The 18941-nt window shown below is 42.1% G+C and overlaps 1 protein-coding gene across 1 annotated transcript in view; it reads left to right on the forward strand.

The window, feature by feature from the left end:
• Positions 1-18941, forward strand: part of FER1L6 (fer-1 like family member 6) — a gene marked incomplete at both ends in the record, with an annotated part of 72909 nt that overhangs the window by 11807 nt on the left and 42161 nt on the right. Inside the window, 11 exons of the mRNA XM_084281695.1 lie at positions 1422-1548; positions 2266-2320; positions 2416-2547; positions 3212-3274; positions 6845-6923; positions 8060-8216; positions 9165-9351; positions 10942-11134; positions 12228-12577; positions 15689-15797; positions 17571-17751. Of these exons, the coding sequence (XP_084137821.1) occupies positions 1422-1548; positions 2266-2320; positions 2416-2547; positions 3212-3274; positions 6845-6923; positions 8060-8216; positions 9165-9351; positions 10942-11134; positions 12228-12577; positions 15689-15797; positions 17571-17751 (1633 nt within the window). The remainder of the gene's footprint in view (positions 1-1421; positions 1549-2265; positions 2321-2415; positions 2548-3211; positions 3275-6844; positions 6924-8059; positions 8217-9164; positions 9352-10941; positions 11135-12227; positions 12578-15688; positions 15798-17570; positions 17752-18941) is intronic.

The raw sequence follows: 18941 nt of genomic DNA on the forward strand, positions 1-18941 counted from the left end.
ACAATTCCCCCTCCCTGTGTTCTGGGGACATCAGGTGAGAACCAAAGGGGCAGACAGAGAGCATGTATGTTATACAAGATTTATAGTGGAGGAACCTTCATTAAGAGTTATGGCAGCTGCCTTAACAGGGCAGTAGGGCACCCAGGCTGGAGCTGGCTCACGCCTGGCTGCTTTGCAGCAATAGCAAAAGTCCCATCTGTCTTTACCTGGCTGGTGGCTTGCTTGGAGGAGGGGCTTGTGGAAGTCAGCTGCCAAATCTGCATTCAAACCTGATGAGTGCTAAAATTAGAAATCCAAGTAAGATTTACTGGATGGTGGATGGTCCTTTGCTACCATCAGCAGTTTCTAAGTACTCCTCAAGGAACCATACCATTGCAAAGAGTCAGGAAAGCACTATTAAAATCCTTTGTCCAGTTTTGTAGTTGGAACATAGTGCCATAGAGCACTTGGAGAAATTGCATTTGAATGCATTTCCTTTTGTTTGATGTAGAGCTGTCTCCATAAAGTCATGTAAGCCACTGGGTGTTGCTGAGCACCTCATCTATACTTTTATGGGTGCTGCTTGGCTGCTTCTAGACCAGAAATAGCTCAAGTCCAGAGTTAATGAACATTTTGTGCCTAGATGTATGTATCAGAATTAATTACAGGCAACCAATTTCTAAACTTTCACCCCAACCACACAAGTCCCCTCCTAAGGCAGGCATTGAACATAAATGTACTCAACAAGGGGCAGAGATGCTGGCAGGGCTTTCTTTGGACTAGGAGGACAAAGCAGAGAAGGAAGGGCTTCTCTGTCCAAACGTAGATGTGTACCTCTGAGCTACTGTCTGAGACTCTCTTTGGTGAGGAACTAAAATAGGCACTGCTGGAAGCAATTTGTCGCATCTGAGCATAGCTGTCTACAAGAGATCCCATGAATTGTGTTCTTCAACTCTTTTTTTTCTGTTCTTGATCTCCAGTTCATCATCCCTGCAATGGGGAAAAGTGAGAAATTATTTCAAATTTAGGCTCCACTTCAATCACTTGGAAGGAACTGGAGGGTGCCACACTATTATAACAAAACAGGAATGGCAGGCTCACTGCTGAAAATACATGCAAAAAACTAACAATCTGTCCTGCCATCTTTCTAGCAGATGAAAGATGAGGCAATCAGGTGCCACTGGTGCATATGTGCCTGTTGCGAACGAACATGGGGTGAAGAGAGGGGCATTTACATGCAGTATATGGTTTTGCACAGAAGGAGAGCTGCTGCTCATCTGTGCTGGTCCATACAAGTCCTAATTGTGATCTCTAATTGTGATACCCAAATAAACAAAATATTCAGCTCATGCTGATGAATTCATTGCTGCTAACTGCTCCAAGTCATCTTTTGCTCGCAAATATCAGAGGCATAAAGATTTCTTGTTTGTTTTGCTCACCAGGTGTTCATGATGGAAGTGAGATTCTTTACCATGATACTCTTGGAAGACAAGAAGAGGAAGAGGAAGACCTGATGAACAGCAATGCATTGTCCAGTGTTTTTGCATCCTTAAGCCCAAAGAGGAAAAGGTTGTCCTTGGCATATCTTATCTAACATCCCCCAGAATACTTTTTCCATCCTGCTCGGGAATGGCATTGCCATACAGCAGTACACCTGCTGACAGAAAATCCATTTGGTGACAGCAGTGATCCCTTCACTCCTTCCACATGACAGAGTGGGATGTACTTCTTGGCAAAATATTATCAGCTCAAGACAGATTGTCACCAGGTGCTATCCAGTGTAGGGAGAGATTGAAATTGATGCCGAGAGGGTCTGAACTCTGCTGCTAATGAAAATGAGCCGAAAGGGACAGCAACATCTATAACCAAGCGTTTGTGTAGTAGTTTTTCATATGGGGGAGGAACGGACTCAGGGTTGACAGGATCAATGGGTGAAATCATTCCCATGCATGGCAGGTAGCTGCTCTGCGTTGTGCGGATGCAAAGCATTTCCCTATTAGCAGACACATAACAGACAGAGACAGGCCATACATATCCAGGTATGAAAATCTATAGTACCCAAGGAATGATTACACTGAATTCTACCATGTGAACCTCTTCATGTTTCATGAGAAGCAATAGGAAAAGGTAAAAGACTAACTGGGCACTGTTCTGCATGGGAGGTGGAATTGCTCAGGTACAAACTGTGGTGCTTACCAAATTGCCTGTTACAAAGCTGAGTAACTGTCCTTGAGTGTGCTCTGAGCTCCTAGGGATGCCTAATGAACTGTTTTGTGATTGACACAGGGCAAAGCTGGTGCCCAGAATTCATGAAGATGAGATGAAATCCCAGAACTACCAGGTGAGCAGGGGGTGACAGCCCTTATGTGCCTGTGAAATCCTGGGCTGGGCTGGATGTGAGCCTGGGAGAGTACATGGTGTCCTTGCACCCCACAGATTGCCATCACCATCATCGAGGCCAGGCAGCTGGTGGGTGAGAACATTGACCCGGTGGTGATCATCGAGATTGGTGATGAAAAGAAGCAAACAACAGTGAAGGAAGGCACAAATGCCCCCTTCTACAATGAGGTCGGTGCTTTCTCCTGGGGAAGGCACTTTCTTCAGTGTCTCTGGGTGTCCACTGGTTTGGTAGCTTGAACAGGAATGTACAAAGTTGGTAGCATCTGCCTGTCTGAGCAGGGATGTATGTCCAGGAGCTGTCTGAGCTTCAAGCTCTCTTGAGTTTATCTCTCTGCCCTTTCTCTTCTCAAGGTCTGTCCACCCTGGTCCTCCCATCACATCCTGCCTCACCCCACTACTGCTGCCTCATCATTTTTCCAAATGATCCATCTGGGAGCTTTGTCTATACTACCACCAATCTCCATTGCCTACCATTTCCCTGCTTTAACCCTTCCTTGAAATGTGTTTTTCCCAGCTGGTAACAAATCACATGAAAACAACTCCCACAACAAACACTGCTTTGGGTTTCCTCATTCCTCTTGTCCCTTCTGACAATAACCTCTGATGCAGAGTGAGTGCCACGGGCAGTTCTATGCAGCCATGCAAGGAGCGAGGGCCAACAGTAGCAAATGGGTCTGATCTACAGAAGTCATGATCCAGGGAGCAGAAGGGCTTTGCTGTGCCCACCACCACCTCCCCACACCCTCAGTGTCCCACCAGGACACATTGCTGACAGTGCTGCTACCAGCACAAGGATGATTCTGATCTGCTGTCCTTTTTTTTTTCCCCACAGTACTTTGTGTTTGATTTCGTTGGACCACAGGTGTTTCTGTTCGACAAAATAATCAACATCTCTGTAAGTACCTAAGAAAGCCCAGTACAGTAAGTAAATGTCATTGTTTTTTATGTCATTTTGGCTCTAAATGTTTCTTGTTAGTGCAATTAAAAGGAGAAATAATTTTAGGTACCAAGAGTGCTATGAAGCCAGCATGAAGAGTAGGAAGGAGGAAGGAGAGGGAGAGGAAAAGGAAGAAAGGCAGTTTGCAGTGATTTGAAGGAATGTAAGGCTAGATGTAAGGGAAGATTAGGTGTGCATTTTCAGGGACACGTGTTGCTGTCTTGTCAGTCTGTGAGGTAGAAGGAGAAACTTCACCTTAGTTAATAGCTGTCAGCATTGTCTTTGTCTTTTTATTTTTTTAAGCTGCACCTTGTATCAAGTGACTAAGTTGAAACTTCTGGCTTATCTCAGTTCCTCAGCTATAGCTGTTTCTAACTAAAATATTCAGGTACCTTATCTTCAGCAGCAGCTCTTGGGCTGTCCACAGCTCAAATACATGAAACTTACAGCTATGCAGGGTATCTGCACACCTGACCTTCATGTATCCATGAGCACAGAGTTTACTACAGGCTGACACTGGCTCATTTTCTGCATGGGAATAGAAACTGTCTCACTGTTATGACTTAACATCACAATGTATGGCCCCCATACGATATGGTTAGTATCAGGATAGTACTGACAGGTCAACTTTTTGAACTATTGCTGCTTGGGGATGTATGGTTATTTTTCTCCAAGGTATGACCAGTCTTTTGGATCTATCATTCTTTAGATAATGCTTTCATATATCCCATGGAGGAGGGGACATTGCCAGCTTTCTGAGGGTGTTGGGGTGTGTGGGAGAATGTGTCAGCATTTACTGGTATCAATCTGCATAGTTTCATCAGCCTCTAAGAACATTTTGATTTACACCTGCTGAAGGTGCAAGACCAAGAAATTAAAGAATGCCTTTTAGATAAAAATGACATTTTAAAAGGAAATACTAACCTAGTGCAATGCTCATGTATGCTACTGAAAACAGAAAATCACTACCTTGCAATACAGTTTTGGAGAAGGCAGTGTATCAGAGGAATAGAAATAAGTAAGAGAGGAAACACATTTTGGGAGAGGAGGAAACCCTGGGGCACAGAAAACTTCACAGCACTTGCTTAGCGTGAAACTCACCTGAGGAAAAGCAAAGATTGGCAGCCTCCATTATTAGCAATCACTCAAGCACTGAATTCGTTTAATCTGTGAAAATGAACTCATCTGCATCTGGAAGCTCAAGGAAATCAAAAAAGATTAGTGCTATTGCTCATCAGTTCAGCAGTTATTCTAGCTGCATTAAAACTCTACATTTGAGGAAAAAATGAGATTAGCTGTTTCTTAGCACCTGCTAAGGAATAGATATTTTTCTTAGTTAATATCTCCCACTGCATTCCAGCAACCTTATAGTAATGTCATAATAAAACTTAGATGCCCCTTCCATGCTAAGCCTATATCTTCAGTAGTGAAATGCTTCCTACGTGAACGCTGTTCATTCTTGTTCACACTCAGAAAATCCAAAGAAAAACATTCAGTCATATATAGAGTCAATCAAGTTTGGGAAGCCACAAACCCTTTATGAGGTACAACGTAGATTAGGTACAATACTCCCTCTTAGAGAAGACAGAGGCATTCACTAGACACTTCATGCTCACCTTATTTGCTGCATTAGAAAAAATATGCTTGAAAAAGTACCAGGAAAGATGCAGAGCACTTAATAGAAGCAGTGAGGTATTTCCTCAGCAGTTAAAAGTGCCACGTGCACTACAAGGAGTGGACATCCTCGTTGTTTCAGTAGGAATAGGAGGCATTTACCCAAGGACATCATAGTTCACACAGCAAATCTCCTAAAGCATAGAGTACTGAGGGTTACACATCTAACACTGTCTGAACACCTTGTCATGCTCTGGAGAGAAAATAAAAGAGCACTGAGACAAGACCATATGAATTTACCACATATCCTCATTTCTGCATCATAAAAGAACTTTTTTTTTTTTTTTTTTTTTTTCTTTTTTGGCCACAGAAAGCCTACAGCCAACTTCCCCCTTCCACCCATCCTGTGATGGAAACAGTCAATTTGGACAAGCTCCTGTTTTCGTGTAGTTCCTACAAAAGTGTAATTTTGAAACCCTTCAGCTTTCATGTCTTCTTCCCGCATGCATGCCCTAGTCCAGCTTCATGAGAGTAAGGCTCCAGTGCTATGATGGGACCTGGTGTCAGCAGGGACTGAGAGAAAGCAGCGCCAGTGCACAAGGCCATGGCTGCACTCTGGCTCCTCTCCCACACAAAGGTTCCTTAATTTTTAAACTTTAAACACACGGTTGAATTAAAAGTGCTTATTTGTCCACTCTACTTCAACACCTTCCATGTTTGAAGTGAGTTTTTACCAAGGACAAGTGAGTACGATCCCTAAATCATAGAGGCACAGTGGAGAATAATCCACAAAATGAAGTCACATGAAATATCAAATGAAAAATTTCAAAAGACCTGTATCTCTCTCTGTCAAGGATTTACGGGTCCAAAGCCAGGGTATGAAGTCTTCTACATCCCTAAAAAGTCTTCTATGTCCCTAAAATGCTCTCAGATGTGTGGATATTTAGCCCCAGCCTTTAGATTTAGCTTCTGTGGACCCAGGGGTTTAGTTTCTCTTTGCAGTTTGGCCAAGGTTTCCCAGATAAATCAGGCTGCCTTCAGAAATGTTTCCCCAAGCAAGGAATGGGTTTCATTCAACCTCTTAAACTGTTCAGAGTCAAGGTGAGAGTCATATTGTTTCACAAATGCAGTTCCAGAGCCAATCTTCCTTTGGAATATGTTGCTAGCATCTGCCTTGTCTAAAAGACAGAGCACAGACACATATTTGAAAACCAGACACACAAGCACATAGATTCAGAAATCATCTGACAAAGGAATATTATTAATTAAATTTGAATTAAATTGAATTAAATTAAGTTCATTACTTGGCAGGAAGGATAAGGAGACAGACTCACTGGGGCCTGCCTGCCATCTCATTTACATCTATATCACTTCTCCGACTTCATTAATATTGTGGGGGGTGAAGCAGAATTGAGTCTCTTGGTTTTGTTCACATTGAAATGTTGCAAAGAAAGACTTTAATTCATTCTCCTGTGGGTGTACTCAGTTCATGCGGCAATTCAGCTCTTTCACAGAAAGTGATACAATTTCTGCAGCCTAATGCGGAACCAGCTGTGCCCCATGTGTTTATATTTATTATGATTTATTTTAAACTGACAGGATAAGTAATATAAATGCATCTGCTGTGAAGATGCATCCATCTGATTCCCGACCTATTTAATCCTGGGAGCTGGGATGAACCTCGGTGATTCCACCTGGATGTGACTGCATTGGTTTCTAAATTGGCACAAGGCACGGGGGGAGAAGAGATTTCAAATGCTCTCTGACTGTATCTGCAGCTATGTGCAGCATCTTCAGGTGGTGCTGAACCTCACCGCTTATTACCTCTGAACCAAATGTGATCTTTGGATTGCTCTTTCTTATGCTGAGAAGAGAGATAATGACATTCTTTAATCTGTCTTTTTTTTCTAACAGGTTATGCACCATAAACTAATTGGGAGCGTGCTGATAGGCTCCTTTAAACTAGATCTGGGGACAGTGTATAGTCAGCCAGGTAAGTGGTACATTTTCTGTCTTTTTTTGTCTGTTAAATAAGGTAAGAAGAGGGAAGAGGGAGGTGCATTGCTTTTCCACCTAGGTGTTTGAGTTATATGCCAAGGGATAAATTTAGCCCCCTTTTTTTTTTTCTTTTTTGGAAAACTTGTTTTCCTATTTGGGTACCAGTGAACCAGCTGAAGCTTCAGGAAAAAAAGTTCAACCTTGAAAACATCTTAACAATCTGCTCATTGGTGGATGCACTTATCAGAGCCACCTTTTCTTTTCAGTCAGAGTGGGCAGCTGAATGCTTACAAAACCTGAATCCAATGGATTGTTGCAGAGCAGCTGAAGGTCCACCATATGTTGCAGTAGAATGGGTGGAGGCAGGGAGAGAGAAGGGAGCATGGAAGAAATTGTGGGGAGAGCTGAAGGTGAGAACAGAGTCTGAGCAGAAAGGGGGAGAGAAGGAAGTGATGAAAGGGTGGCCATGGCTCCACCTGACCTTCCATCTTCAGAGATTTCCAGTGCTTTCTGAAGTTTGAAGCTAAGAGAAAATTACTTATCCTTCTCCTCCTCTCCCCCCCCCCCCCCCCCCTTTTTTTGGTCTGTTTTTACAACCATCCACAGAACACATATTTTCCTTTCCTCCACAGTTACTCAAGAATCAGATCTTGTCTCAGTCTTTAGGAGTGGCTGTATTTAGGCCACTTGCTATAGATGTCACCCAGATATGGCATCTAAAGACAAAACAGCAGAATCATTCAGGCCACCCTCACTTCAGGGCTCCTGAGTTAATGAATGAAGAAAAATAGCCTGGCTGAAGTGAGCAGTCTATGTCACTAGTCAGACTGCCTTACTGTCTGAATTTTGCCCTGTATTTCTTACTCATAGCTTTATGGGATAGCTGTGTCTGAGGGTTGATCATAGCCCTGGGATCCCAGAGCATCCTAGCACACTCTTTTCTCTCTCTCACACTCTTTTTTTTTGGACCCAACGTGATGGTCAACAACTTAATGTAAAGTTTTAGGACCTTGCATGAGGAGGGTTGATCAAGCAGGGCTGCAGCAAGGGCTGTTGTGGGTGAATTCACATGAACGTTTGCATGTTTTGCACCCACCTCTAGCTGTGTGTTTAAGTTTGTCCATTTTACAGGCCATCATTTTTGTGACAAGTGGGCGCTTCTCACAGACCCTGCTGACATTAGGACGGGAGCCAAGGGATACCTGAAGTGTGACATCAGTGTGACTGGCAAAGGCGACACGATACAAGCCACACAGAAAACAGCTGATACTGAGGAGCAGATTGAAAAGTATTGCTATAGATTTTTGTTTGTTTGTTTGTTTGTTTGTTTTTTACTGCATTCTTCTTTACTAACTACCTCAAAAGTCCTCTGCTCTATTTTCAGTCCTGGCCTTGCTAACACAGGGTTAATAGCAGAAGTCGCCATATACCTGGCTGTTCTGATGTGCTCAAAGAGAGTTTTTTATAATCCTCTCATCTAAATTGAAAGGCAGGTTAGGGTCACTTCCCTGTAGCTGATAGAGTTGACCATGCCCTGTGGCTAAGTGCCAGATTATCCATGACAGAAGGTTCATTGATCTGAAACCAGCTGAAATATTTCTGAGAAGCAGTGAGGTAAGAAGAAAAAGCATGAGGAGATGCTATTCTTTCTCATCCATCAGATGTGTGCACATAAATATTTTCTATATCCTTAGGTAAACTCAAGTGCATTCTCCATGTAAAATACAGAAATACAATGAGCTGCCAGCATACTTCACATTTTACAAGAGCAATGTTTCTGGTCAGTACTACCGTACAGAACCAAGTCCAAGGAGGGCCACCAAGATGACAGGGGGCTGGAACCCATGGCCTACAAGAGGGGGAGTGGGTTGGTTACTTGAGCCTTAAGAAAAACAGGTTAAGGAGCATCTTACTGGTGTCTTCAACTGTCAAATGAAGAGGGCAGAGCTGGACTGAACCTGCTTTGAGCAGGGGGTTGGGCCAGATGACATCCAGAGGTCACCTCCAAACTGCGTTTTCTGTGCTTTCGTAGTTAGTTGTCTATCACATAGACATGGCTCCTGAATAATGTGGTACCACTTTCTCATGGTAACCAGAAAACATTTTAGTTTAGAAGCAGAAACAAATTCATATCCCCTCAGAACACAAGCTAACTTGAGGTGACGATTTTGGAGAAAAAAATCACTTCGTTGTCTGAGCCTTCTGTTTTAAGGATTTGGCTTCTTTCTACTTTCAGGAACCTCTTGATCCCCAAAGGATTTCCATCTGAAAGACCATGGGCCAGATTTTATGTGAGAATTTACAAAGCAGAAGGGCTTCCGAAGATGAACTCTAGCATCATGGCCAATGTCACCAAAGCATTCATAGGAGACAGTAAGGACCTTGTGGATCCCTATGTGGTGGTCATGTTTGCAGGTCAAATGGTAATTGGGATCCTCTTGATCACAAATGTAGGCCTTCTTTCCTGCTAGCTATGTTATAGGCAGGCAATAGAGATGATGTTTTACATAACTTATTGTTATGTAAAACAGGGAAGACATATTTCTTTCATCAGAAGGAAAATTTTCAGTTCTTAAATTATGCAGGAACAAAGTGAAGGAAATACTTAATGCCAGTGGAAGAACTGGTATCAGCCTCACAGCTATAGGTTAGAGTCAGGCAGCAGGATGGGAAAGTGAATTCTGCAGAAGTTACTAAAACGTCCAGTTACAAGACAGTGAATCACCCAGTGTAGTATTACATCAGTCCTATATTCTGGTCTCGTTAAAGTGAATAAAACAGGACTGAAATCACTAAAATAGGTTCAATCTGGATTTTAGGGATGTGTATTCACTAGGGAACTATTCTGCTGTAATTCAGCAGAAAACCTTGCAGGTTTTCTGGGGGTAGCAAGAGAAGAAGCATTCAAGTAGACTCTCAGCGATGCCTGGATTCATTACTCCTGCAGCTCCTGCAAAATTTAACATGGTGCTACAGAGAGCTGCCTTCTGACTTGATGGTGGAAGAGGACCAGAGCCCAGGGATTTGGTTCCTCTGTTAAGTCCATGAAGCACCTTGTCAGGGAGCTTGTCTTCATTATTGACTTAACAAGGAAAGAAACTAACTGGAAAAGGTTTTAAACCAGCAATGCTTTCTGTGTGCATGGAAGCCCTGGGGTGAACTCTAGTTCATCTTTTACAGATGTTTTGGGCATGAGAATGATGCCTGTGGTGCTGATTTCATCATTTATTGTGAACCCAAATTGCAAAGTGTTACATCTGAAGCTAGTATGGGTTAAAATGATTCGTTAAATGTATGCAGCTTCTTCAGGCTTAATAGAGATATGAAGAAGACACAAGAATGGGTGACTGATGTGAGTTTGCAGACTGGCATGTAAAATATGGGTTTAGAGATATTGTTGGCAGGTTTTTTTACTCATTTCTCTTCACCAAATGTGAAAGCAGACGGCCCGTGGCTGCACTGATTGTTTTATGGTCCTGCCCTCTCTGCCAGGCTAGGAGGAGCTCCAGCCTACCTCCCTAGCACACAGGCGTGTGCCCAGAACACGAGCCACAGTAATCATATTTTATACTAGATAAATTGCCTCGATTAAGGTAATTCCATTGGTACCTACAGCCTGGCAGCTATAATGAATTTCATCTTACGAGACAAATTGCACTGCATTACTACTACCAAGGTATTTCAAAAGCCATTTAAAGATGTGCAGTTTGTAGCAGAAACACCAAAGTCTGGCTTCCTAGACATGTTTTGTGCATAAGGGCCCTGAAGAATTATATTTTATTCCGAGCTCCGCTATATGCAGGTGAGAATTCTTAAGCCATAATGTGGTCTTTTATTAGATACAGAGGGGAAAATAAACAATCTAACAGAGAAACAGATGTACTTTCAAGATAGGATATTTGTGCTTAAAAATTGACTGGAAAGATGTTACTGAGTGCAATTTTTGCTATACTCACTGCTGTTCTCCAGAGTCTGATCCCTCTAGGGTTAAATATCCTGGACTTTCATTTCAGGGTCGGACAACAGTGCAAAAGAACTGTGCAGATCCTGTATGGCACGAACAGATTATCTTCAAGGAAATGTTCCCTCCACTCTGCCGAAGAGTCAAAATCCAGGTCTGGGATGAAGGCAGCATGAATGACGTGGCCTTAGCCACCCACTTCATTGATTTGAAGAAAATATCAAATGAACAAGATGGTGACAAAGGTAAATGGAACAATGCCTGTTCCAAAACATGTCCCTACAGTAAAATCTACTTGTTTGAGACCTGGGCATTGACTAAGCCCATTTCAGGGATTCCCAGAGCTCAAGTAAATCCTTTTTTTTTTTTTTTTTTTTTTTTTTGGGGGGGGGGGTGGTTCTGAGAGCTATTGCTTAATTACTCTTGCTTAATCTGAAGTTATTCAGTTATTCTCCTTGTGCTTTGTGTATGGTGGTGTGCCACTGCTTTTCTTGTTACAGGGCTGCTACATAATTTGGTACCTTCTCTGTGACTGTGGCAATAACTTGCTCTAGCTCATTAGGAATGACTGATATAAGTTTGTAGTTTGTGCTAGTTTGTCTGCCAATGAAAGCACAAAGTGCAAATTACAGCCATAGCGGGCTTATGTTTCTGATCTATCCAGGAAGAGCAAAGTGTTTTGTTAGAGCTCAACTGGGTGACATCAGAGCTCAAGGAGGCAGCACAGAATAAAGCGTAAGCCCTCATGTATGCGAAGTTCACTACCTGGAGTCATTTCACTGATGTTTGAGCATACACCTATAGCCTTATTTATGCTGTATTATCCTAGTGTGGAATACGGTCAGCTATTACAGCTCAGCAAAGCCATGGTACCTCCTTAAACTTGGCAATTTAAATCTCTAGCTGAGGCATTAAACAACAACAAAAAAAAGATAAATCATATAAGGTGGGTAGTGGCATGGGACTGTGAACTGTCTTGACAAGGTAAGAAAGCCTTTCCCACTGTGCCCCAGTCTTCAGTCTGTGGTAGCAAGATCTTTTTTTTTTTTTTTTTTTTTTTTTCTCCAAGAGGTGCAACAGGTTCCATGCACCCAGCACATGTAGTATGAACAGCTTCTGAGAAAGAGCTTCAGGTTGGCAGAGTCCCTGGCTGTGTGTTGACAGAGGCTCCTTGGTGCCTAAGAATTACCCTGAAAAACAGTGAATTGGTCACCACCGGTATAGAAATGGGTCCAGGTTTGGCTTTTGGTGCACAAGAGGCAAGCTTTGTTTGAGCAGACTGTCGGGAGAGCGCACTAACGCCAAATGGAAATGCCATAAAATGTGCTTTATCTCCAGGGTTCTTGCCTACCTTTGGGCCTGCCTGGATCAATCTCTATGGCTCAGCCAGGAATAACAGCCTCATGGATGACCACCAGGAGCTTAATGAAGGTTTTGGAGAAGGGGCCTCCTTCAGGGGACGTCTCTTCATAGAGATTGCTGTGGAGATACTCTCAGGAGGAGCCCGTGAGTCAAAGTTTTCTAGGATTATCAAGGATATCAAATTGCCATCTAAAGATAAAGACTCCAAAGCATCCAAAGGAAAAGACAAAACTGACAAAGCAGGAGAGGATGGAAAGTCAGCTTCTCCTTCAGATAAGACAAACTCAACTGAAGTGGAAGTCGAGCCATTTGATGTGCCTTCAGAGGTCAGTATAATATTAAGAGATTGATTAACATGTGTCCCTGTACCTCTGAGGATGGCTCTGACTTGTGTATTTGGTTTCGGATCATGCATACTGCTTTTATGACTTGCTTCCATAGTCTTGGTATCTTCCCATAATAATGCAACACATTAATATTAGCATTAAAGAAGCATTAATATAAAATAAAGCATTAATATGTATCTGTAACTGACAGGAAGTATCGCTTAGGACTTGGTTTCCATAAAACTTAATTCTTCTGCCCTATTGCCCTTTCTGCGCTAGCTGCATCCATGTGTTTCTACTAGAACCTTACAGGATGTAATACCTGCTAAATGGTAGAGAGCCAAGGGAATAGATTGCAATAAGTCTGATTTCCTGCACTCATTTGAGAAAATTGGTAGTTGTCAATTGAAGTCAGTAGGGAAACACTGATGTAAAATTTCTGCAAGTGCAGAGAGATTCAAGTGCAGCCTAGATGGCTGCATCTAACTTTCTTCCTTTAGCCCTGCATTGTCAGTGCAGCTTTAGATTGGCTTAGCCTCAGCTGAAGTTAACCCATGTAAATTTACTGCCTTCACCTGCTGTACGGATTTGCAACCTTGGAGGATCTGTGCTATGGTGCTTTGAGAAGGTTGTGCAGTTGTGGCAAGACATGGGCTCAGATGCTGAACCGCTCTGTGATTCCTGCTCCATCACATCACAGTCTGGGAGCAACAGCACATGGGTACATACAAAAGCTCTATTTTTTACCCCATAATTGGGAAGAAAAAATATTTTTAACCAGTTTTCTTCCCCCTTCAGTACAGCATGCCACTGATCAACATTTTGGCTTTTGTAATGGGAGTCTCACCTTAGTGCCTAAGGTAATTGTGTCCTTTGGTAGATCTGATTCCTGGTCTTTTGACTCCATCTCTACAAGTAAATAAAACATGAGAAATGGTTCTCTGGTCTTGAGGTCTAGCCTTGCCACGTGCTTGTTCTTCGACTCTGCTCCATCATTGCCTGCATGAGTGCTAGCTGGAACAGGTCAAGGAGTGTGTTAGCAGAGAAATGGTATGGGTAATTGTACGCCAGTGTGCAAGCCTGTGCCCTGGTCTTGCTTTATGTACTTATATAGCTGCAAATTGCCTTCTTCCCTCAGGTCTTCTCTGAAGATTGTAATAGACGTGACATGAAAAGAAATTTATTTTCATATAGATTTTCCTTTATATAGAAGAGATCTATTTTTATGAGGGCTTCAGACAATATGGTTTTAGGTACTAGCTAAATACTCCAGGTAGGGAAACAAACCCTGCTGAAACACCAATAAATATTAATAATAGTAATAAGGATTTATTTCTGATAACTTTGCCTCAGTTTCAAATACAGAATGAGTAAAAGGCAACAACATAATGCAATGCTGCTTGGTATTCTTTTGTTTTTGACGTTCAGCAATATTTCACACTACAGTAGACACAGTAATTGTATTACGACTCTCTGAAAAGAAAAGCAGGAACGGGAGCCATTACAAATAAGGCAAAAAATGTCACATAGTGCCTCTGAGACAACAGAGGCAAATTACCTGGCCCCAAAGCTCAACTTTATTGACCGAGTCCAACAGCGAAAAGATATTAAACATTTGTAATTTGCTTTCTTTATAATGGGTGGTGGATGTGTTGGTCGTAAGCTCTGAGCCTCAGCTTTACTAGGCACACCACGCTCTGGGTTCATGCTGAAAATAATCAAGATGCAGAGAAGCCAACGCTACTCTGGAGCTGCAGTCTGCTTGTGGTGTTAACTTAGATTTGAGATGCTGCTAATCCTTTCGCTGAAGACCTATGCTCCTTTGCTGTGTATAGCAAAGGGCTTTGTTTTTTTATTCAAAATGAAGAGGTCATTGGCTATGTCAAAGGCAGTTTCTGCTTTGAAAAAGGCAGGGAAACAAATATTCATGTACAGCTGATGTTTTATTCATTGCCTCACTGTTGCAAAAGACACTACTTCTGATCTTGCCTAATGGGCTTCAGGAGACGGGTGTTCATGCTGTGAAATCAGTAGTATTTGCATCAGGTAGATTGTGGCAGTCAGGATGTGAGTTTGAGGAGAACTCAAAGGAAAAAATTCAGCTTGCTTGAGCTTAGTCTTGTCTTGGGACTAATAGCTTGTTTTGTTAATAACCTGAGAGCACTGGAGGTCTCAGCTAGCTTCCCTTGGATGTGTCTCCAATAGGTTTATAAAGAGCCAAACTGAGTCTCAAAACTCCACAAAAGGTCATTACCCTTTGCAGGGTGTGCTTCTGTGTTGAGACTCTGGTTCCTGTGCTTCCACATTCTGTGAAAAGCTGCAAACAGGGTTACCAGTCTCTGTGCTGTGATGCCAGGGAAGGTAAACAGCAGAGGACTACTCCCCACACACGGAGAGCCCACCTTTGTGCCTGTGGTTTAAAGCACAGAAGAATAAAAATAAATCAATGGCTGCTTGGTTTCACTAGGCTTTTGCACAGGGCTGGCATTTAATAAAATGTGGATGCCAGAGATCTTTGAGTCTTACTTACAAGGCCAATGTCGTGGCAGTACAAACACAAGGGCAGTAGGTAAAAGTCATCCCTGGAGAAGTAGAGCTGGACAAGCACTCCTCTGCCTGGACGCATTAGCGTGGTAGCATTTACTATCACAATGCAAATGAGTACTGCTACACTTACTGCAAAATAACTTATCTCAGGATGGTGACATGTCAAAGAGAGCCCTTGAACTGCCGTAGGTTGAATGATGCTTTAGGAATACGTGGATATACTGAAACCATTTAATAGGGACTTCTGGTGAGGAGGAATATGAAGTGAGAGGTAATGACTTCTATGTGACCATCTGATATAGCTGGACACTATTGATAAGACCAAAGTCATACAGATTGTTTCCCTTTTTCCCTTTCCCTTTCTCTTTTCCTTTTTCCAATCAGAGCAGATTGTTAGAGTGTTATTACTTCTCCCTACATATTGTCTCACTGAGCACTTCAGACTGATAGATATACAACAGTAACACAGCTGCTAGAGACTTGTAAAGGCTCTGTGCTATAAAAAAAGGGTAGAAGATAAAATAAATGCCATGTTTTTTTTTCTGCCTCCTTCTTTTCCAATAGATCTATGAAGAGAAAATTGAGGATTTCCTTCTCTTTGGGACGTTTTTTGAAGCCACAATGATTGATAGGAAGGTTGGGGACAAGCCAATAACCTTTGAGGTTTCTGTTGGTAAGTATATTAAGCTCTTCTCCAAAGCAGAGTGGAGGTCTTGACTGCAAGTGGACACTATGTGCTATTGACAGCTCTGTCTTAGGGTTCAGGCATCACCTTCAGAGCAGGGATTACAGGTTTGTATTAAACTCTGATCATCATTTCCCTGGGTAGCATCATGTTTATTCTAGTCACTTAGCTGTCTCTACTCCCAGGTGCTCTGTATTAATACAAATCCTCTCACTCAATACACAGCGACTCACCCAGTATTTACCCTCCAAATCTCCTGGGAGATCCAACTGAAAAAGTTTATCTCAGCATGGTGATCATTCTGCAGCGTTCATTGCAACTTGTCCCTGGCTGTGATGGAGCCTCTTTGCAGGGAGGATCTGTGTGGACCCTCTTGGCCAACCCCGCTGACCTACATGTGGGTTTGTGAGTGTGGCACAGGGGTTATTGTATAGCCAAGCCTCAAAATGAATGCACCAGCTCGCCCTGTGAAATCCTCCTGATAAGTCCTGTTCTCTTTCTGGGTAAAGCAGGGCAGTACTGCATGAGCAGCATCCTCATGTTGGAGCTGAGTTGTCCCCAGGAGCAGACTAAAGAAAAAAATAAGAAATTTTCATGAATGTTGACTGGATATTTTCAAACCAGAAGAAATTTCCCCTGAGAGAGAAGCCAGAAATGGTCTTATTTCCCTTGCAGGGGTATGCTTATCTCTGTGTTAGAGTCCCAGGGCAGAGTAACACCCTGACACTTGCCATCTTTATGCTTACATAAGTTGGTACACTCAATTGTAAGGGTATGTGTGCAGGGAGAGTTACTCTGACAAATAGAGAAATCAATGAGTGATATTGATTCATGCTGAAACTTCTCAGGAAGCAGAGCTAGGAATAACAAGAAACTATGTACATAGTTGGGTAAGAAATGATACTGAGTCTTGTTGGCAGTAATACTAAAGAAGAGTCCGACTCTGAACTCTGGACCTGAACATCTGTCAGTTATCTGTGCAGTTGAAATTCAGATCCAAATTTGGTAAATATCCATTATTTACATGATGAGCAGAACCTAAAATCCAGAATGTGATGTTGTATGAGTTGACTCAGCACACCCCTTTCCCGCAGTGAATGTTTTCTGTCTGTCTCTTATAAAACCTGTAATTACCACTCTGATGGATGCACCTTTTCCCCAGTGCTGATAACTGCCCTTTAAGGCAAAATCATATCAGAGAAGACAGCTGTATTGTTAGCAGAGTTGTGTGGATTCAGGCATGAAGTTGGGGCCTCAAATTATTGTTATTGCTGAAGGTCCCTCTGCAACCCTACTTTGCAAAATTTTCTTGGCTGAAATTGAGCTTTAGCACTTCTGAGATCAGACTTTGTGATGATCATCCACATGTTGTAAAGAAGACATAGAGTTGCTATTTAAATCAAACACACATAGAGACTCCTGGGTGTAAAATATCAACAACAGTATTGGTTTTGCTTCTGAATTTCTTTATCAAAAGCAGAAGTTCCTTTTGTTTTCCTAGGGGCCAGCAAACAGAAAATCACACCACTCTGTGATACCCTAGGTACCTATTGGGAAGGGCTGGCAAGAAAGCCCTGTCCTGGAGTCTGAAAAGACATGGTAATAGATTTAAATTATTAGGACCTTTATATGCAGAACAACTAATGAACATGGGGGGACAAAGATTTTTTTACTATGAATATTCTTCCTCTTTTTAAACCTCCATTCCAATTTGCCACCTCCAAGGTAGCCATCTCTTCACTTGTAATCCTGTGTCTCTAGGTAACTTTGGTAGAGTTACTGATGGAGTGTCAGTGGGAGCTGGAGGGAAAAAGAAGGCACGTGGTGGAGAAGTGGAAGAAAGTCTGCTACATGAGAGGGAGGATGAAATTTCTCATGACCTTGGAGTACCCTTGATATCCACCACGCACCCTGAGAAGCCACTTATCACAGGTGGGAACAGGTGAGGATCTATGTTTTAAAGCCTCATCATGCGCAACTCTGGTTACTGTTTTATAATCCTGTGGGACTCATTAATTAACCCTGGCAGCATTAAACCAATTGTGTGGATTTAAGGCTTTCAAAAGAGGATGTTGTGCATCTTCTATCACGTCTTTCACAACAGTAAATTTCCCAGGCTCCACTGAAGTGGATGGGCTACATGCCATTTTTCACTGCCTGCTGATTTTCACTGCCTGCTGATTTTGGCTTCATTGGCTTCATTGAACTTCTTGTTCTGATGTTTTTAAAAGGGCTGTGTTATGCATTTGGAAAGCTGTAAGAAAGAGTACAACTCCTTCAGTGCTGTCCCTGGCTGAGGGACCTATACCCTGATCACAAGTAGCATCCATCCAGTGATCAGCTCCAGAAGCAGAGTAACACATCAAAATATTGACATCTGGTCAAGGCAAGAGACAATTTCCCTGAACACTTTCCAGAGCTAATAATTATAGACGTAGACTTAAAAAGCAAGTAGTAACAAAAGTAAGAGGAAATAGTCCTCTTAAAATAAAGGATGGGGCAAAGAATGAATACATGCAGAAGACTTCTAAATGGCCTTGCTTATAAACAAAGCGTAAAGCTTTAATTCATTTCAAAGATACCAATATAAATATTTTCAAAGAAAATAAATATTTTCTTTGTTGCTTTGTTAGGTAGAACAATCCCTAGTATAGCCAACTGCCAAGACTAGATGGTATCTCTTTCTGTAGAAGGCCAGGCACTGCCAAGCAGTTTACAGATATAAGGGCCAGGTGGGAAATTGGAACCTGGATCTGTTTGGTTTCTGGGCCTCCCTAAAGTTAAGAAGTACTTTCATCCTTCCCTGTAATTGGTGATTCAGCCAGATTAAATAAGAGGCAGTGGAACAAAACAAAAATGAAAATACCATAGCAGATTACTTTTTTTACTATAGCTAATAAATAAATAAAAGAGGAAAAACAATCTTTATCAGAAAGATAGTTGCCTCTCCTCATTACCAGGATTGCATATTTGGGTACATGCTGGGTTATTATCCTTCATGAGAGACTTTGAGATTTTTAGTTTTTCCCTTAACAAAAATTCAGATTTAAAGAACTGTTGTAAAAGAATGAATCATTCTTCAAATCTACTACTTGCTTCTTGACTCTCTCCAATATTAGCCAAGTTTGCTCT

Source organism: Netta rufina (assembly GCF_964035555.1).
Source record: "Netta rufina genome assembly, chromosome: 2".
In the NCBI taxonomy this organism is placed as follows: Eukaryota; Metazoa; Chordata; class Aves; order Anseriformes; family Anatidae; genus Netta; species Netta rufina.